Source organism: Archocentrus centrarchus, unplaced genomic scaffold (assembly GCF_007364275.1).
Source record: "Archocentrus centrarchus isolate MPI-CPG fArcCen1 unplaced genomic scaffold, fArcCen1 scaffold_41_ctg1, whole genome shotgun sequence".
Classification (NCBI taxonomy): Eukaryota; Metazoa; Chordata; class Actinopteri; order Cichliformes; family Cichlidae; genus Archocentrus; species Archocentrus centrarchus.
Window position 1 is genome coordinate 2,910,676 of NW_022060267.1, and position 21,524 is coordinate 2,932,199.

Below are 21,524 nucleotides of genomic sequence, written 5' to 3' on the forward strand. Positions count from 1 at the left end.
AGGCTTTTGTTGGCCCATCATTAACACATTTATTTACAATATTTACAAAGCTGCAGTGTAACATTTTATGTAGTACGAATCCACAGCCACAACATAGGCAATAAATCACAGCACATCTTCCCCTGTTTCATTTCAACTTTTAAGTGCAATGACATCATCAAGGTTATATTTTGTCAGAACATACATACTGCATTTGAAACTGACTGGATAATATGATGTAGGATCAACTAGCTTTTCAGCATCTATAAACTCTGTTGCTTGGGCGAGATTAGGAACTACAATTTTATATGCTAAAAAATCTGTATTAAAGCCCAAAAACAGGAACTGTGTCACTCACACTGGTGATTATTAGAGACTTTTCACTTATGTACTTGTTCCCATTGAGAATAAGCCATTTTACTTTGACTCCATGTTGTATGCCACCTATCCCCAAAAAATCTCTTATCTTTGCTGCAATATACTCAGGATTTTTCACTTCAGAGACAGGACCCAATTCCTTCTCATGTACAAATATTGGATGCTCAGTGCCCAATTCATTTTGACAGCATTCAGAAAGCTGATTATGGTTCACAAGTGACTTACAGACATTTCTGAAGTTCAATTTAGATGCCCATTGTTTAAAAAAACAGTGCTTTGATTCGAATCTCATACACATGTGCCTTATCACAGGCCCCAGATGAAGAATCTGAGCAGGGAGATGCAACAGGTAATGTTGCTTAGGTATTATATTATTCTCAGGAAAAAGTTTCTTAAACTGTTTCAAATGCTGTTCAATCATATTCTTCAGTCTGAACACACTTTGTACAGATAAAATAGGGGCAAAGAGTATCTGAACAATCTTAATTAAGTCCAAAACAAACTGAACATATTCATTTTTCTCTATACTGTTGAGCAGAAAAGGCATGATCTTCAACAGTATCAGCATTTGCCCCGAGGACTGTTTCAGTTTATTGTCATTAGATGCCAAGGTAGTGACACTGATAGGGCAGGGTTTGTCACGTATGTCTATTGGTGACAAAGGAAAACTCTGCATGGCAGAATTGAACACATCCAACTCCATCTGTCCAGAGAGAACAAGGTGTTTTAGCACACACTTAATTTCCATGGGTGCAACACCCTCAAGAATGATGTGCATTATATCCTGTGGTGTTTGTTGAATGAGGTCAAAGGCTGGGAAATCAATCAGCTTGCTTCTTCTGTTTATACCATAGGTGGTTTTGAGAGATGATTTCAAGAAGTCTGTGCAAGCCTTTTCTATTTCACAGCACTGCTTAATATGTTTTTTCATTGTCCTTTTAGTAAAACTTAGTTCATTAAAATTAATTTGCATTTCATCAAAGGTACATTCACAATGCCTACACTTACTATATGCAAAACCAACTCCTTCCTTGAAACCAGCAAGCTCATGTTGGGCAAGTGTGTCACCACAGACCGAAACTACAGCACCAAATAAATCCATGCTACCACGCTGTGTTTGGATTTTGACACCATTATAGAGCAACTTTAAGTCTTCATTAATCCTTTGTAATACAAAATCAACACCACATTTGTCAATATCATCAGCTTTTGCTATAGCAAGGAGTCTGATTGCAGCAAGCTTTGACCTAAACTTGGGGTCTATGTTTCCTAAAGTATAATAAAACATGAATAATTTATTTACTGAAGCATGTGACCCAAGAGGATTGCATATCTCTATTTCATCAGCATACAAAATTATCTGTAAAGCAGAAGGTTCTTTTGAAAACAGTGGATGGGATTTATAAATGCTCCCATCAATAATGTCATACAAAAACCCATCTTTGTGGCAACTCTGAGGTGCGGTGTTGATCATGGCAAAAATCCTGGAATTGGACAACAACTGTTCAAGGCTCCTAATAAGGGGTATATAGTAAAAACTTCTGTTTTTGATGGCAATTACTCTTGACTGTCCTTTGTTAACTCTGCAAACCTTTTGAGACATAACTACCTCCTCTGGTATGACTGGGTTAAAAAGCCTCTGGATTGTGCTGTCCTGAATGTATGTGGAAGCCATCATGGAGAAAGGATCTTGAAAATTTTCCAGTTCTGCCAATACTGCCTCTTGTAGCTGCTCCATATTGTCTGAATGTCTTTGAAAGAGCGACTTCATGGTGTCCTTCATGGTACTGAGAAGAGCAGTTTGATACTGCTGGACTCCAGAGACAATACTGTTGACACCCCTCTGAAACAAAAACAACAAAGAAATATGAGCTATATACAGTTTGTTCAATATGAGACTAGCATTACACTTCTTAAGAACATTCTGAATAGGATTTCATACCAAAATGATCTCTGTCCAGTTCTTGCTCAGAATTCAAAAGTCAGAATTACACTTCTCTGGTGTGCAGACTTTCTTTTTGCTCTTGTTCCTGCACCCTTTTGACCTCTTTTCACACGTGCGTGTTCTCATTACTTAAAAACAACACTGTTCCCACTAAATGCAAATCTAAGTATTAACACTGTAATGCTTTTTTATATGTTTATGTTAAATATGTATCCATCTGGTGCTGGCCCAGCCCGTCTGTCAAATTTCAAAAAGTCAATGTGGCCCCAGAGCCAAAAAGTTTGTGTGTATCCTTGTCACAAAATATGACACTGTTGTAGCTCTGACAGTGGAATTATAAAATGGTCCATAGAATTAGAATTGTAAGTTTACATGCTTTCAAGACCTTTTCCCAGTCTTATTCAAGCACTTTTCAAACTCTATCAAGGACCAATTTTCAAGTCTTTATAAGCAAATTATGACTGTGGTAAAACGCATACTTAAATGCAGACACACATACATATATTCAATATATATTTTATTTCCCTAACACTTAGGTTTGTGCAATACCTGGGATAGGTGACATCTTTCCCGGACACTGATGGTAAATGCAGCTGCACATCTGACGAGATTTTCACTTGCTGTAGCAGCTCCTTCCTGTAGATATGTTGTGTTAATATACATTAAAAAAATAATATAAACACCTGAATGTTAACTGTTAAACATTTTCATTAGCAAACATTGCATCTTACCTGATTATCAGTATTTGGAGTCTGGAAATCCTCAAGCTCCGGACTTGACATTTCATTTGGAATGACAGGTATGTTGACCTCACTGTCGGTCCTTTGCATTCCTTGTGTTTTAGTGGCACAGTCAGAAAAAACTGGTATGTCAAAATGTTCACCTGCAGCATGTGATAAGTCAGATGATGCTGCTGTCATCCACTGGGTAGGAGGGTTCCCAGTCGCAAGATACAGAGCATGAGTGCGTCTGATATGGTAGTAAAAAGAGTTAAAGACTCTGTATTCCTCTGTACAACCATCTATTCCGCATATGACTCGGAAGTTTGGACTGCGGCTATGTGTTTTGTTAATATGGCTCAAGAGAGACTTCAATGTTAAGGCAACAAAAACAAAGCAAATCATACACCTCCAACAGGCCATGTTAAACCGCCAAAAAGAAAAAACAGGGCAGCTAGCTGAATGCAGACAGTCTATTCTTAGCCTAATGAAAATCTTCACTCACGGCAAAATCAAGTCATGCTAGCACTACAACACACGTTCGTAAACCTCTATTAGAAATGTAAATGTAGCAGAAGAAAGTAGACAAAACGTTCAGTCTAAGAAGCAAGAGCAGAAACAAATACCTTACTGCTTCACATCACTTTTGAGCTGTTGTTGGCGGGCTCATACAGGCGCTGCAGGTCATTACCAAATATGGAGGGGGGTCGGTTACATCAAAACTCTCATTAAATCTAGTTTAAACTCTAGTTATTGTGATTCAGTAAGGGACCACAACAGGAGTAATAATTAAAATGTAATTTATAGTTATAATATCCCCCTATTAGGCCTGTTATTACTTTACAAGTTTTAGAAACATTATTATGGTCTGCACCTACTCCCCCCTGACTGCCCTCATGTGGTCACGTCTGTCCTGTAACCGTTTGAAGGGGAGCGAAGAAGCAGGCTTGGACTGGATTCTGCTGAGGTAAGGAGAACTTTTACAGCATTTGATTTAAAAATTTTGTACTACTGGGAAAACAGCAGCCTGGTCCAGCAATCAGTTTACCCATGGATGGACTATCAGTTCTCATAATACGTCCACAAGTTTTTTGCCACTGTAGCCTAAAAGCCAGCTAGCTAAGCTTGCTTAGCTAATATTAGCTAACAGGTTTGGTCCTGCAATTTACGTTACAATGCGATTTTTTTTTTTTGTTTACCATGACTAACCAATGGTGTTAAAAGTTTGAATATAATTTTCCACATAAAATATGTACATGTTTGATGTAATTAGCAGGACATGCAGACAGACTTGGTACTAATGAACGTAGGAACAGCAGATGCAGATCAGAGGCAGGTGTGCATGTCTTAGCTGAGGGACCTATGCAGGCTGTGGAGGAAAATGCTGAGAGTTTAGTTTCTGCACTAGTTGAGGCTCCTGTCAATCACTCTGGGTCCACTGTATACAGAAGGAAAATACATGTGTTGTATTTGAAAAGTCCATAAGGTGTTGTACTGTTTGAATGGTCTGACATACTTCTGAGCATGATTTTTTGAGCCTTGGCTTAATGTCGTGTTTTTTTTCATGCCCTCAGATAAAGGCGCAATTAAAAGGAAGACACACGGAAATCATGGATGGACTAGATGATGTTACAGTATCAGTTCTAAATGGTATGTCAAGTTTAAGTGTCTTTAATAAAATAAAGTTGTCCATGCTGACATTGGTTTCAAATTTGAATTTTAACTATTTATGTAATCTCAAAACACCCATATGTCAAAATTTTATTCTATTTATATTTATTTGTAGCTGGGAGATAAAACAGTAAGAGGACAATTTGGATTTTATTTGCCCTGTCAAGTTGAATACCATTAAATTTATAAGGTCCAAGTTTTTCAACTCTAAAAGGTTTATTACTATTTGACCTCTCTTTACAGCTGCCAACATAGATGAGGTTTTAATCCACACCCTCAGTCGTGATGATTTAAGAGATCTTTTTCCTGGTCCAGAAAACTTTCTCAGGAGGAAACAGTTGTGGGCTCATCTTCACAAAGAGGCAAGTTTTTGCTGCCTTTGATCTAAAAACGTGTAGTGCAGTTTTGTTTGTAACACCTACAACATTTATGTTTTGAATTATTTTCTTAGGAGGACTATTCCACCTTACCAGACAAAGCTGGCCCTGGTGAAGCAGGAACTAGGTCTTCACCTAAAGGAACACCTCCATCTCCCCAGACATCCACTCCTTTGGTAAAGAAAACCCCAGAGAAGACTCTACAGCTTCCCAGTCCTCCTGAATATGTGATCTATACAGATGGTGAGCTGGAACTAGCTCGGAAACACTATTTTGAGATGGCCTGCACTGGTAGAGAGGGAGAAGCTGCCATGTCCAAAGAGCTGAGATGCAGGCTGGTGAGAAACACTGTCACCAGCATGATTTCAATCTTGAGAGCAAGTCGACAAGGAGAGGAGTTAAGATACCCGTCCAAGTACGATGTTACTGCCATGGCTAAGAAACTAGTGGAGTATTATCCCATGCTACAGGATAACGACTTACCTGCCAAATATGTATGTGATTAAATTTTTTTCACATTTATTTCAGACTTCTGAAATTATATACGTGATATTACGTTTCTTTTTTTCTTTCAACATCTTATTCACCATAGACGAGCATGTACAGTTATCTTCAGAAGAGGATCCTGAATATTAAGTCCCCTCGAAAGAGGCAGGGTCCCACACCAGAGAGGGGCCGTTCAAAAAAAAGGCGCCACATTGAGTTCTCACCAAGTGACCAGGGAGAAGATGATGATGCAGATTCAAGTGGCGGATCAACGATTCTTTTGCCACCAGTGAGCAGTTCTGATGGCGACAGTTCAGGTAATTGACAAATTCTAATTATGGCAATAATGATGGACGTGAAGGCTGGATGACTTTGATAGATTGGGATGTCTTGATATATTACACTTTAAATTTAAACTTGATTAGGTTTTGATCTGTTGTGACAGGATGTGATTTTTCAATATTCATGTATTTGACTTTCTGTAGAATAACCATCATAAATATATAACACACAATGTTAGGCTTGCTGGCTAAAACACATAGTATCATTTAGATTGATATGTTGGATCCAGTTACTGATTCTGTATTTTCCCCTTTAGTCAACATGGATAGTCTAGCAACACAGGCCAGGCATTACAAGACTCTGCAGGACCTGTATAAGAAGCCAAAACCCAACCGAGATGCTGTTTGCCAAATTCTTGACCTTGAGTTTCAATCAAGAAGAGCCTTCATTGACAGCGATGTTCTGAAAGAAGAAGATAGGCCAACAAAGATTCTAGAGGCATATCCATGTTTCAAGGAGCTTCACAATGTAAGTGACTTACTTTTCATCGTGGCTTTCTTATAAAGCAAGCACTGGTGCAGGTTTTAACATTTACTTGCACTATAGGTGATGGATGAGCTACGGCGGATCCTGGATAAGAACAACAACAAATTCATAACTGAAGTAAAGGCAAGATGGGAGGACTTCTGCTCCATGGTTCAGTTTTATGGTCTTTGGAAGAAGGTGTTAAAGCCACCGATGAACCAAAATAGAGGTTAGTCATTGTGCTATCTTTAATACATCATGTAGCTGTTTTCAGAGACATAAATATGTATAGCAGTGGTCCCCAAACTACGGCCCGCGGGCCGGATACGGCCCGCCTTCACATTTGGCCCGGCCCCCTGAACACCCCCCTTACCCCCACCCCAAGGGAAAAAAATATTGCCCCCTGTCAAAGAGAATGTAATACAGTCGTACCTCGTTATATTGCAGGTCACTTATTGTGGCTTCACTTTATCGTTGATTTAAAAAATAAATAAAATTACAAATTCTGTTCCACGGAGTTTTCATTATATTGCGGGATTTTGCGGTATATAGATATTCTGTAACACATAACTATGTTCATCACTGGGACAAAGAGATCAATTACGCCTACGCCAATAGTGGAAACAGAAGTTAAGGAGGGCGAAGATACTGCACCACCTTCATCGCCATCAGTACTGCCCAGCTACATAATTCATCATCTTCATCATTCAAGTTGTAGTAAGAGAGTGGAGAAGGTTTATATGAGTGAGGGAAAGGTTTATAAAGCCTTAAAATATATATAAATAATAATATAACTCCGCTACTTCCCGGATTTTCACCTATCGCGGGGGTCTCTGGAACGTAACCCCGCGATAGGTGAGGGATCACTGTAATGGCGAAAAGGTTAGGTAAGAGAAAAATCGATTCAGAATGCAGGGTATTTAACCTGCAGTGGACAAACGATTATTTTTTTGTTCAATGCAAAGAAAAGGCTGTTTGTCTCATCTGTCAAGAGGCGCTGGCGGTATTCAAAGAATACAATCTGCGACGGCACTATGAATCCCATCACAAAGACAAATATGATAGCTTGCAAGGCCAAATGCAGGCAGACAAACTGTCAAAGTTAAAAAGTGGACTGTTAGCTCAGCAGAATACATTTGTACGCCAAGCTCAGCTGAACCAGTCATCCGTTCGGGCCAGCTTTCGGGTTGCTCAAATGATAGCAAGCAGCGGTAAACCTTTCACGGATGGAGAGTTTGTTAAGAAATGTTTGAATGCTGTCGCGGAGGAGGTGTGTCCCGAGAAGAAAGATGTCTTCAATGCAGTGAGTCTGTCAGCGAGTACAATCACCAGACGCATTGAAGAAATCGGGGGTAATGTGTATGCACAGCTGCAGCAGAAGACAAAAGAATTTGACTTTTTTTCATTAGCACTGGATGTGAGCACAGATGTGCAGGACACAGCGCAGCTGGTAATTTTCATTCGTGGAGTTAACGCAAACTTTGAGATGTGCGAGGAGCTGGCAGCCCTCCAAAGTCTCAAAGGGACTACAACGGGGGAGGATATTTTCGGCAAAGTATGCCAAACCATGGAGGAGTTGGACCTGGACTGGTCAAAGCTTGCCAGCATCACGACTGACGGGGCTCCTAGTATGGTGGGCGCGTCTCGGGGTCTAACAGGACGCGTCAAGCGGGAGATGGAAGAGCGGGGTCTCACCGCCCCGCTACAAGTCCACTGCTTAATTCACCAGCAAGCACTGTGCTGCAAAGTGTTGAAGTGGGATTCTGTCATGAAGGTTGTGGTGTCATGCATAAACTTCATCAGAGCAAAGGGACTCAAACACAGGGAGTTCCAACAATTCCTGTCTGAGCTGGAGTCTGCGCACGGCGACGTGCTGTATTACACAGAGGTCCGATGGTTGAGCCGGGGCAGAGTTTTGAGGCGTTTTTACGAGCTGCTACCCGAAATTAACGCATTTCTTCATTCAAAAGACAAAACGGTCCCAGAGCTGATGGACCCAGAGTGGAAATGGCACCTGGCATTTTTAACAGATGTGACAGAAATGCTGAACAGCCTTAACTTGCAGCTACAAGGCCAGGGGAAACTCATTTGCGACATGTATTCCCACATAAAAGCATTTGAGGTGAAACTAGCGCTGCTTTTGGAACAAGTGAAAAAGCACAACTTCATCCATCTCCCTGCTACCCAAAACCTCTCTGCAGAGAACCCAGCGGTCCCGTTCCCAACTGAAAAGTGTGTGGAAGCACTGGAAATGCTGAAGGCGGAGTTCGGTGTGCGATTCCGTGAACTACATGTTAATGCAAAAGAAATCCGTCTTTTCCAGAACCCCTTTGTTGCCGACATCGATGAAGCCCAGCCTTCTTATCAGTTTGAGTTGGCCGAGTTACAGAACTGTGATGTTCTGAGAGACGCGTTCAAGCCCAACAGTCTTATTGACTTCTATGCCGCCCTCCCAAATGACACGTACCCTAACATAAAAAAACACGCAATGAAGATGTCCACACTTTTTGGTAGCACGTATATCTGCGAGCAAACCTTTTCACACATGACACTCCTGAAAACTCCGATGAGATCAAGATTGACAGATGAACATCTGCATCAGTGTTTGAGACTAGCTGTGACTAGAATGGAACCTGACATTCAACTTCTCACCAGCCAGATGCAGGCCCACAGTTCACACTGATGAACATACATAGGTAAGCTCACTTTTCGGACTTGAATGAGTCATTCTGAGTATAAACAAATATGATCATAATAAAATCTACTGGGATAAAATCCATCCCCACAACTATACTGGTAGTAAAATGTAATGTGCTGTGTAGGTGCTGTATCACTGAGTTTGGTTTCTCAGCCTGCTTGCTTTGTGGTTTTCACAGGGAAGTTGATGAGAGAGAAAGCTGCAAACAGCGGTATCTACAAGCCTTCTGGAACCTTCCTTATAAGGAAGGAACACAAGAACTTTGAAAGACTGCTCATATGAGTCATTTAAGAAAGAGATTCTGCTCTGACAACTTTACCTGTTAAGATGTGCACGGCACAACATAAAATTAATGTTCCACAGACTTTTTTTCTGTGAAGAACCCAGAGAGGGTTATTTGGTTATTATTTCATAAATAGTGTTATTTATTTTGTAAATAGTGTTATTTAGTTTGTTAATAGTGTTATTATTTATTTCCTGACTTTTTTTTCTGTGAAGATCCCGGAAAGGGTTATTAATGTTTGGTTATGTGTCGTTTTCTGAAAACAATAAATGTTTATGTTGAGGTACCCCTGCAATTGTCACACTTTCTATTTCAAACTGACCCGGCCCCCCATCAGAGAAGGGAAAAGTTATTTGGCCCTTGCAGGAAAAAGTTTGGGGACCACTGATGTATAGGATTGTGTATGATAGTGCTGATTAAATAAAACTGGAACAACAGTACTGTTCATGGTGACACCTAATTTTCTGTGGTATCAAGATTAAGTTGCCAATCAAATTTAGATCATTTAGGATTGAACTAAACATTGATTTATTTTGTTCCAGTGGAATGCAACATCGCCCTGTTTAGGGCGCTCCCCACACTCTTCCCCTCACCAACTGCGCCACCCAAGAAGCTGGGACATGCCAGTGAGGCATTGCTTCATGTCCTTCAGGTCAGAGTTTGTTCATATTGTTATCAGTTAATATATAGATACTTTATTGATCCCGAAGGAAAGTAGGCAATGTATGTCTGCAAGGGCTTTCACTGTACATTTTGGCAATTTATTTGGTCCTTTTTAAGCATCTCTGCTCCTAAAAATAATAGAATTTACATTTGAAAATTGATACTGAAATTTCTGCAGCACTATGTTGGTCAGAGGACAGCGTGGCCTGCCAAAATACAAATACAGACCAATGTCTACAGGAAACACTAATAAATTGATTAAAAATAACTAATTAAACTAAAATTCATTAAAATCATAAAAATTCACAAAACAAACTGGAAGTAATAACAGATTTAAAACATTACAGGTGCAGTATCTCTGTCATTTCCCAAAGTATGTAGAGAATGACTACTAACAGTGACTAAGACACAAGTTAATCTTGTCATAATTATTTCATTGGCAGGCATATTTGACATTTTCTGTAGGGCATTTTTCAAACTAAAGAAACAAAATGATATGAAGATGAGCTGTACAACCTGTATTCTATGATTGTGATCATTCATATATATATATATACATATATACATAATAGTGTCTCAGTAGTTTGACTGCTCAGCTAGTGTTTTAATGTCTCTCTTCTCTGTTTTGTCCTTTTTTCTTTAGCCAACAGAAGATCCAGCCATCTACCTTCAGAGGAGATCTCTCTTCAGCCCTGTTTTGCTCTTTGATGGGTCCCACTGTATTATGGCAATTGGAACCACACCCATCACCACATTTGCTGAAGAAGACCTCCGTCAAGGTTTGCTGTATCTGATGGCATACTACTACACCTTGCATCTCACATATCCAAAGTGTGTGGCAACCCTTCTGTCTGTCATTCAGACTGAAGTGTTAAAGGACAGTATCCATGAGCGAGACACCACAAGCTCATACAAAAAAGCCATGGCAGAGTGGAAGGCTTTTATTCAGGAGTAGAGTTGTACAGGTACACGACTTTCATGTCTGTGTTGGAAAGTTTTAACCTAACATAAGAGCTGTAAAAAGACATTTAAATTCTTCATTTTTGTTTATCTAATACAAACACATCTTCTGTTCTTCAAATGTTCTGCTTTATAATGTGAGTTTCAGTAGCTTTAAATGTTGATTAGAGTTAATTAACTTTACCAGTTTTTAGTTGTAATTGAAAGTTACTATTAGTTCAATGACACCATGTATAATGTATAGCATTACTTGCATTACAATCTCAACATTACCATTTCTGTGTGGGTTTGTTTTGCACATTCATGTGTGCAATGCTGTATACTATTGTTGCTATTTGGAGAAGCAATTTAAATAAAGGCTGTTGTATATTGTACTGTGTTTTTGGATTCATTTAGTGTAAATGCTTTCTTATTTTAAGACAGAATATGTAGAATTAGCAATTCTTGAATTCAGAAGAACAGCTGTTAGTTCCTCTTGTTTTAAGAGTTTTTCTCTCAAAGTGAGAAAGAAAAAAACACTGAAAGAAGCATTGGCAGGCTAGTTTTGAGTTTATCTGACTTGATAAAGCACTTGAAATGAGTGTTAAACAACTTGTTTTAAGTTATTTCTCACTTGTCTAAAGACTAGATATTTTGTCTTATTTCAAGAAATCTTATCAAGTGTAATTATCTCAATCCACTGGCAGAATATTTCACTTGATTATAGTCTGAATCTTTCCAAATTAAGTAGTTTTTTCCTTATATTTAGACAGGTAGTTTTTGCAGTGCATCTTATCTCAAAGACCTCATAGTCCTCTTAAAGGGAGTTTTTCCTTCCCACTGTCACCAAGTGCTGCTCATAGGGGGTCGTTTTGACTGTTGGGTTTTCTCTGTATTATTGTAGGGTCTTTACCCACAATACAAAGCACCTTGAGGAGACTGTTTGTTGTGGTTTGGTGCTATATAAATAAAATTGAATTGATTAAAGACTTTAGTTCTTCCTGTCAATGAGTGTTTGCCATTTTTTCAGTTTTACACATTTAGCTATGTGGTTTTGAAATAGCACACATTTTTACAAAGATTGTTGTTGGTTTAAAAACAACACAACTTTATGTATTGTTTATGAAAGGCAGAGAAACGTTAAGACTATTGTGATGAACTATGAATAATTGTTTTACATTCTGTGATAAATGATGGAAGTCACCCAGGAGTATTAAATAAAGATGTTACCTTTATTTCAGCTCTGAGTGTTTAATATCCAGGTATTTTATGGGAATGTGGATCTTTGAGATCAATTTGAGAAGTGATTTTGATCATGTTTCACATTTTATTGGGTCATGTAGCGTCAGGCACTGGTCTTGGTCTCGACTCGGTCTCAGATCCTAAAAGTCTTGTCTCGGTCTCGGGTTAGGTGGTCTTGACTACAATGCTGGTACTAGTAGTAGTTAAAGTTAGCTATATTTACCCTTCACCATCCATCCTCTTCTGCTTATCCAGTTTCAAGTCATGGGGAACCTGGAGCCCATCCCAGCTACCACAGGACGAGAACAAAAAAATTAAGAAAGAAAACAACAGCAGGTGTGACCTGTTACTCTATTTATGATCTGTAATGTTTTAGATAACAGTGATTGTCACAAACTGTCTCTCCAGAACTGAACACACATGTAGAACACTCATAGAACTGGAGTTATATCCAGTAACTAGTCTCTGGAGCTTGAAAAAGGCGACTGGACTTCTTTTTGTTTCTTGAAGACGTTTCACCTCTCATCCGAAAGGCTTCTTCAGTTCTCAACCAAAAGGTGGAGAGACCCAGGTATTTAAACCCCTGTGGGCGTAGTCCCCTGGAGGTGGAAAGACAACTACGTAAATTTCAAACTCTGCAAACCAAGGCATACCATTCATCTGTTAACAAACAGGACGACACGATAAGCAATGGAAACCAAGGAAAGTGGGTGAAGAACCTATCAGACAGGGTCCTCACCAAACCAGAAGAAAATGTGCTAGCCAAAGGACTCAACTTTGCCATAGCCCCACAACAGCTTCCTATAGTAGACCTCATCACAGCAACAGAAACCGCTATAAGAAATAACAAACTTTCTCATCCTGTAGCAGAACAGATCAGGATGAAAGTTTCAGCCACTCTCTCCAGTGCAAGACTTCCTCCATCCAACCTCACCATTCAGGAGAAGAAGGCCATCACAGCCCTAAGCAAGGATTAAAACATCACCATACTGCCAGCCGACAAGGGGAGGTGCACGGTTGTGCTGAATTCATCGGATTACCACAACAAAATTACTACACTCCTCAGTGACAACAATACTTATGAGGTCTTGAGACGTGATCCCACAAGCAACTACAAGAAAAAAGTTGTTTGCTGCCTGCAACAACTTGAAAAGGAAAAAGCCATTGACCGCCCCACTTACTACCGCCTGTACCCTGGAGAAGCCACTCCATGCATTTATGGACTCCCAAAGATCCACAAAGAAGGAGTCCCACTTCGACCCATTATCAGCAGTATAAACTCGGTCACCTACAACATTTCCAAACACCTCGCCACCATCTTATCACCGCTTGTTGGCATCACACCCCACCACATTGAAAACTCTACAGATTTTACTAACAAGGTCCAGAATCTTGTACTGGATCCAGATGAAACCATGGTGTCCTTTGATGTGGTTTCACTTTTCACTTGCATACCTACAACTGAGGCAGTGGAGACCGTCAGAAGACGACTACAGGAAGACGATTCCTTACTGAACAGAACCAGCTTCACCCCAGATCAGATTTGTGCACTTTTAGATCTCTGCCTTACCACAACATATTTTAAATACAATGATGGATTCTACAGACAGAAGCATGGATGTGCCATGGGCTCCCCAGTGTCTCCCATTGTAGCCAACCTTTACATGGAGGAAGTGGAAAGTAAAGCTCTTGGTTCTTTCAAAGGGATGGCACCTAGCCACTGGTACAGATATGTAGATGACACCTGGGTCAAAATCAAAACCCAAGAAGTAGAAGCCTTCACTCGTCACATTAACTCAGTGGATAAATACATACGTTTTACCAGGGAGGACACCAGAGATAACAAGTTACCATTCCTGGACTGTGCGGTGCTTATCGAGGAAGATGGAAGCCTCAACATTGAAGTTTACCGGAAGCCCACACACACAGACCAGTATCTCCTCTTTGACTCCCACCACCCTCTGGAACACAAACTTGGGGTGATCAGGACCCTACAACACCGTGCGGAAAGTGTTCCCTCTAAGGCAGAAGGGAAGCATAAGGAACACACACACATTAAGAAAGCCCTCAAAACATGCGGTTACCCCAACTGGGCCTTCATCAAATCAGCTAAGATGCACAGGAATGAAGGCCAAACACAAACTACAGAGAATGGGAAGGACAAGAGGAACAACATTGTCATCCCATATGTGTCAGGCTTGTCAGAGAAACTCAGAAGAATTTTCTCCAAGCATGACATCTCAGTATACTTCAAACCAAGTCACACCCTAAGACAAAAACTGGTTCATCCCAAGGACAAACCCGCCAAACACAAGAGCAGCGATGTAGTGTCTGCTGTTCAGTGCAGTGAAGAGTGCTCGGACCTCTACATTGGTGAAACCAAACAGCCTCTTCACAAACGAATGGCACAACATAGAAGAGCCACCTCGACAGGACAAGATTCAGCAGTACATCTGCATCTGAAGGAAAAAGGGCACTCTTTTGAGGATGCCAATGTTCACATTTTGGACAGGGAAAACAGATGGTTTGAAAGAGGAGTGAAAGAAGCCATCTATGTCCACTGTGAACAACCATCATTGAACAGAGGAGGTGGATTACGTCACCAACTTTCCCCCGCTTACAGTGCTGTCCTGAGCTCCCTTCCCAGACGTCTCAACCCCCATTCACACCTTTGTTCCAGTGACCTCAATAGGCCACAGGAAACAATGGAGCGGAGTCCTAAATTGGTTTCAACTGAAACCACTGATTAAATATGACCCACGCCCCCTTCACACCTGGGCACATGTGTTCACGCACATGATCAATAGAGGGTCATAACCACCTCCAGGGGACTACGCCCACAGGGGTTTAAATACCTGGGTCTCTCCACCATTTGGTTGAGAACTGAAGAAGCCTTTCGGATGAGAGGTGAAACGTCTTCAAGAAACAAAAAGAAGTCCAGTCGCCTTTTTCAAGCTCCAGAGACTACTATGACCTGGATGACTGAGAATCTACACAGACATATCCAGTAACTACTGTAATTGCCTGACTTATGCATAAGATCTACATGGACACTCATGAAATCATGAAGTGGCTTTAAGTCTGACAGGTGTTACAGGTGTTACAGGTGTTACAGGTGTTACAGGTCATTAAATCTGCCTCCTGTCTGCACACAGTTCAGTCAGTGTTTATACAGCACATTTATTCACAGCACATCAACGTGAGTCACCTGATTCTCTTTCCAGTTACGGTAAATGTATGAACACTTCAGCTCTCCAAAAACATCAAACCTCAAACAAGATGGTTACAATGAAAATTACAGCACAGAAATGAAAACAAAGAAACAATGAATAAAAACTGAAAATAGAAACAACAACTGAACTAAAAGAACAGGAAGAAAACATTCACAGAGGACTTAACAAAACCTGAGACCACCTCAGACTGAAAGAGGTGAAACCAGGACTTTAGACCTGATAATTAAAGGAGTTCATGTGGGACAGCAGACTGTTCCTGAGTCTGAGGACAACAGAGGGAGCCTGTGACCTTTGGGTTTAGGGGAGAGGGGGGCACTTAGAGAAGATGTTGGAAGAGAGCTGATAAAGGTGTGAACAACAGCAACAATAAAGTGGTTCCACTTCAGACTGGGAGCTGTTTGGCTGATCCTCATGTGGGGCGCTACCTGAGAGCTACACCTGCTCAGGTGTGCTCTGTGACAAAGAGCTGATTGGCTGATAAACAGAAGAGGAAACAGGAGAAAAATAATTTAAACTCTGAGCTCTGAGCTGCTCCTCCTCCAGTTCATGTTGGACTGGTTCCTGACAGCACAGTAACCCTCCTACTGATCCTGACCTGAAGCTCTACATCTGATCAGTGATCACTCTGACACATGATCAGTTTATTATCATATGACAGAGAAACAGCAGCAGGATAAGAACAGAGTCTCACTCTGATGAAGATGAAGGCTCTACAGGGGTCAGAGGTAACTTCCTGTTCTGATCAGTGGAGGGGGGGTTGACAAATACATCACTGGGGTCAAGGAAAGGTGGGTATGAGAGTTGATAAGGATGTAGGAAAGGAGAATAGCAGTGCTTTGAGAATCCAAGCAACCTCACACTCATCTCTCCTAACAGTGTGATGTCCACCTTGTTGATACCTCAAAGTGCAGCAGATGGACTACAAAATGATCATCTTCCATCTCAGCTGTTGTAACCCTGCTGTTCTCTGCAGGTCCTTTAAAGGCCTCTGAACATCAGGTTGTACTTTTACAGCAGCAGGAACATTCAGACTCAGATTCACTAACATCTGCAGCAGCTCAGAGTTTCTTTAGCTGTTACAGAGCTGCTGATTCACTGCAGAGGCTCAGAGTCAGTGAGGGACTGAAAGCTGTGGACAGGAGAAGTTCTGCAGCCGGCCTCATGGCAGATATGTTTGTAAGAGGAGAAGATTTAAATGAGTCACACAAGTGTCAGTTACAAAGTCTGTGGCACACAGTTTACTGCAAACTGCACAAATCTGAGGCTGTGAGCTGCTACTAGACTTTTATTGTTAGAAGGGAAGATGTTTTCAGATGTTATCAGGATGAGTGTGTTATCAACTCAAAGCTGTGAGCGTAGAGGCAAAACTCTGTCCTGAAACTCTTCCCTCACTGTTACTTCCTGCTCCTCAGTAATGCTGAGTTTACTGAGACAGCAGAAGTGAGCTGAGCTGCTTTTTCTTAGCAGTGCACACAGAGCCACTTTTCTCTGCTGAATCTGGATCCATCCATTTATTTTCTTCTGATTATCTGGGGTCAGGTTGTGGGAGCAGCAGCCTAAACAGGCCTCTTTTCCACCGACGGTGCCAGTATTTGAACTGTTCATTGGTTTTTCCACCGCAGAAGCACTCGGTGCTCGGCCGAAACATGGGTTCAATTCCGGCCCCGCAAACTAGCTGGTCTGGAACCAGGAATGTGTGACGAAAGCGGCAGAAGGGCGTGACTCTGCCGTCTCAACATCAAGTTTTCTACCATATTACACGTGTATTACAGGAGAAAAGTGAAGCGGTTTTCACGGCTGTGAATTAGGTTGGGCTCTAAGGCTGAACTTGCTGCTTTGTATCAGTTCATATCACAGATAAAAGGACACAAAGTGCGTACTTGTCGTCTTGCTCTAATCTCTGTCTGTGTTTCACTCTGTGCTGAACAGATGCTGCAGTAGTTTGGTTTGGACCCTAAAAGGTGTTTGCAGCACAGAAAGGGGAGCGTGTTCTCCCACGTTTGTGCGCTTCGGCTTCGTGTCCAGATGAGGACCCGCCCACACTCATACGTAAAGGAGCAGTTCATAGAAACGCGGTCGGCCCGTTCTTAAGAGTTTCGAGTTAAGAGTTAGTTTTTACTTTTTTTTCTTTAATTCAGTTAGTTTTAGTTAGTCTTCAGAGCACTTTTGCTCATTTTTATTAGTTTTTATTTTTTGGTTTATTGCTTAGTTTTAGTTTAGTTTTCATCCGTTTTAGTTTTTCATACTTCAGGTGCAGGATTCAAGCTGCAAGAGTGACTATTGTGTAATAAAAACTCAAAAAAGATCCTGTTTAAAGAAATATATTCAACAACCAGCTGTTCACAGACAGCAGCACTACGTGCTAAATGTGTGTAATATTAAGGACACACATGAACATCAACAGGGAGAAACACAGAAAAACATGAACTCCAAACTCAATAAACAATAAAGTTCAGCATCAGTGCAGCAGATTAACAACACCTACATGTGGTGTTTGACAAAAACAAACTCTTTGAAGGAGTCAAAGCTCAAATCCAGCTGCATCCTGATGTTGAAGCTGCTTTTTTTTATAGCTAGCTTTGTTAGATGCTCTAATTAGACTGCAGGGTCTGTACACAATGAAGTGGCCGACCTCATGTCTACACTTCTGTAGCTGGATTGTGTGTTAATTACCTTGTGGTCGTGTGCTGCGGTGCAGGCTGGGACTTCTTTTTTGGTCCTCGCTGTTTGTGCTCAGTTTTTTTGGCTGCAAACATATTTGTTCCTGTTTTTTCACTTTCTTCATTCCTTCATGTCCATTCCGATAGTTTCAGCAGTCTTCCTCCAGGAATTTGCTGACATTTGTGAGTCCTTATGTTGATGCTTTGATTATTATTCCTCATTGTTATTCTCTCACTGATAAAGTGGCCGGAAACACAAGGACTGAACAGGTTAATCACAGTGTTGTGGCTGCGTGGCAGCGAGGAGCAGTCACATTTCTCCAGAGGTGAATGTCAGGTTAGCTCGTAGGATCAGAGCGGTTTCCTTGTGTGTTCTTCTCAGCTGGACTTTGATGTTGGTGGTTTTCCGCTTAAGAAGTGCTCCACACATGTTTTCATCATCCACAACAAGACACTTGCTTCTATCTGTGATATCAGACTCAAAGAAACTCCATATATCCATTACTTTGAGGAGCAGTGCACACACACAGCTGCCTGATGGAGCTCCCAGCTTAAACTCGGAGAGCAGAAAAAATGATTTCATATCAATCTACAAGGGTTTAAATAAAATGACAAACATGAAAACGAAGGTCATTATATCCATAATTTCAGTTAGTTTTAGTTAGTTTTTTAAACTCACAATACAGTTTTAGTTAGTTATCATTTTTTCCTTTTTAGTTTTTATTTATTTCAGTTAACGACAATGTTGTTTCAGTTTTCGTTATTTTGTTTGTTTTCATTTATATAAAAACCCTGGCAACAGGAAGCAGTTTTCCTTCCAGCAGTGTGAAGGTCAAAGGTCAGCTGTGACTTTAACAGGCTGCTGATAAAAACTCAGATCCAGTCCAGGACTTCTGCTGCTGCTGCTTCAAACCAACTTCTCCTGGTGACTGATGAGTCATCAGCAGGTCAGCTCCTGATTGGCTGTGGATGCTGAAGCAAACGTAAACTGTGGAGCTTTCTACAGAGCTGCTGTGTTCAAGTGCTGCAGGAAACCCCAGCATCCAGTCATTAACTGGGAGTGTCATAGGATGTGAAACCTGGTTTGTACAGAGACACCTGAAGGCACCGTATCTGCTGGTTAGTGTGAGCAGAAAAACTGGAACACAGCTTGAACCAGTTCAACAGAAACGCAGGAAGTCAGAGAATAAAGCTGACTCATGATTGGCTGATTACAATTTATGTGATGTCTCAGAAATTCTGAGAAGCAAACAGTATGAACAAACCCACAGATTTCTGTCTGAAACTCATAAATAATGTCAGCTGGTACAGATCAGATGCCTGTAAACACTTTCATAGACACTCTGCTTATAATCACAGCTGCTGGAGTTTCTGTACTGGTTGAATTTCCCATGATGCAGCAGTGAAAGGATCTGCTCAGGTAAAGGTCCTCAGTACAGACACTGCAGGAAAACTTTCTCAGACATCTGACTTTGTCCAAAAAGCTGCATTTTTTATCCATCTGATGTGTGATTTTATTTATTATGACTGATTGTATTGATTATAAGTGCATGCTTTCTGTTGCATAGTTCTGCACTTTTGTTGTACATGTATAACTGCAATGACAATAAAGATTGATCTTAAATGACCTCACTGTGTGCAGACGTCTGTTTCTGCAGGTCAAACTCTGCCCTGGGTCTCAGGCTGCTTTTCAAGCATTAACCTGCAGAGGCCTGTACACATCCAGGTAACTTAGGGTCACTTATCCAGATTAGCAGAGGTGGTAAAAGTACTGACATTCTATAGTTAAGTAGAAGTACAAGTACTTGTGTTAAAAATACTTTGGTAAAAGTCAAAGTACTGGTTCAACTTCTTTACTGCAGTAAAAGTAAAAAAGTACAGGCTCTGAAATGTACTCAGAGTAAGAAAGTAAAAGTAGTTCTTTGGAGGACGTTTCTACCTGATATTGTTGTGTAAAGCTGACTGAAGCTCATTATATATTATTGTAATAATATAAAGATGAGAATAGAAACATTATTCAATCTAAATTTGAATCCTAATGAATGCTCTCAGCTTGAATCTGTTCTGTAGGACACAAACTGTGAAAGGGAATTTAAACCCAGCTCTGTTCTCTGTGTCCTCCATAGTAGAGGGTGACTGTGCCTCCACCTAAACACCAACATGAGGATCCTCAGGGGTTCCAGTGGGATTCAGAAGGTGGAGGAACCCTAAGATCCGCTGTAGTGGCTCTGCATGGGGAGAAGAACCACAGCTTTCTATTGTAGCTGCAGTAAATGATGTTGGTGTGCAGGCTGTGATCAGCTGACCTGCTGCTCTCTGCTTCCTCTTTCTTCCATCTTTCTCCATCTGAGTGAAGTTATCGCTCATTCTTTGCTCTCCCTGAAATACAGCAGCTCTTCTTTTAGCTCGCAGACACACTGTGTGACAAACTGCACACACTTTGTGTGTTTGCTGATATTTGTTGAGCATTTAGAAACGTTGCATTTACCTGACACACGTTTCTGCTCTTTTTATGCTCGCTCCTCTTCTACAGTGCTAGCTAAGATGGTGAAGTACCGCGACCACAACTTACGGACATCTGCCCCCTGTAACCCCTGATCATAGTGATATAAATGATACATTTATTATACAGTTTTGCCTCTTTAATGTCTTTGCATGCGATAAGCCCGGTGATGGAGGACACGCCTGGACGATTGTCTCTTATTATTCTTCCGTTTAGGCTCAGATCGTTTGATGTCTGAAGGCACACTGACCGGAAATTCAAACTTCCCTCAGACATTAAACCTAAAGTAACGAGTCTGTTTGAAAATGGAAGAAGTAGAAAGTACAGATACTTGTGTAAAAATGTAGGGAGTAAAAGTAAAAAGTACTCAGAAAAATAAACACTAAGTACAGATGCCTGAAAAATCTACTTAAGGATCAGGACACAAACTCAGGTCAACATGTGACACTGAGGAGCAGCTTCATCACAGACTGTGAAGAAGACAAGCTGAGCAGAGGAAGAGGAGCCTCTCTGACCCTGTCCTGGACCTGAGGAGACAGTGTGTGGGCTCAGGAACCCCAGTTTGAACCACATTTAACCTAACCCCTGACCACAGGAGGGTAAATGCATCAGAGATCACAGTCAGCTGCAGGGCAGCAGGAATATTCAGCTGTTTGTTCTAATTGACCTTTAAAGCTGAACTTTAACCTTCAGTCTGAACTCTGCAGAAAACTTCATTAAAATACTGCAGTACACGTTTCTTTAATCACACTGAGTTTGTAAGTCAGAGTCTGCAGTTCAGTCACATTATTACATCATTATCACTCAGTTATTGACATGTAAACAGTTTAACAATGTAACACACTGACCTGCTTCAAAGGAAACTCTGTGCAGGAAGTACTCAGATACATGTACTTAGTTATTTCCCACAGTCTCAGTCAGTTTAGAGAGATTAATCAGAT

The 21,524-nt window shown here is 40.9% G+C and overlaps 2 protein-coding genes across 2 annotated transcripts; one reads left to right on the forward strand and one right to left on the reverse strand.

Annotated features, from left to right (window-relative positions):
• Nucleotides 1-304: 304 nt before the first annotated feature.
• Nucleotides 305-3,820, reverse strand: LOC115776938 (uncharacterized). Its single transcript, XM_030724738.1, has 4 exons — nt 3,648-3,820; nt 3,034-3,134; nt 2,852-2,938; nt 305-2,200 (listed from the first exon to the last, which is right to left on the reverse strand). Exons 2-4 carry the CDS (start codon nt 3,130-3,132, stop codon nt 305-307), a joined length of 2,082 nt encoding a protein of 693 aa, XP_030580598.1. The 5' UTR covers nt 3,133-3,134; nt 3,648-3,820.
• A 1,659-nt stretch (nt 3,821-5,479) lies between these two features.
• Nucleotides 5,480-11,335, forward strand: LOC115777022 (uncharacterized). The gene is made up of 6 exons (XM_030724831.1): nt 5,480-5,563; nt 5,662-5,872; nt 6,154-6,365; nt 6,444-6,591; nt 9,886-9,995; nt 10,650-11,335. Exons 1-6 carry the CDS (start codon nt 5,501-5,503, stop codon nt 10,959-10,961), a joined length of 1,056 nt encoding a protein of 351 aa, XP_030580691.1. The 5' UTR covers nt 5,480-5,500; the 3' UTR covers nt 10,962-11,335.
• Nucleotides 11,336-21,524: the final 10,189 nt, after the last annotated feature.

Coding starts and splice junctions, on each gene's coding strand:
- LOC115776938 (XM_030724738.1), bottom strand. CDS start 3,132: ATGCAAAGGACCGACAGTGAGGTCAACATACCTGTCATTCCAAATGAA. Junction 2,939..3,033: donor CTCCAAATACTGATAATCAG/GTAAGATGCAAT, acceptor ACATATCTACAG/GAAGGAGCTGCTACAGCAAG. Junction 2,201..2,851: donor AAAGATGTCACCTATCCCAG/GTATTGCACAAA, acceptor TTTTTGTTTCAG/AGGGGTGTCAACAGTATTGT.
- LOC115777022 (XM_030724831.1), top strand. CDS start 5,501: ATGGCTAAGAAACTAGTGGAGTATTATCCCATGCTACAGGATAACGAC. Junction 5,564..5,661: donor ACGACTTACCTGCCAAATAT/GTATGTGATTAA, acceptor TATTCACCATAG/ACGAGCATGTACAGTTATCT. Junction 5,873..6,153: donor TTCTGATGGCGACAGTTCAG/GTAATTGACAAA, acceptor TTTCCCCTTTAG/TCAACATGGATAGTCTAGCA.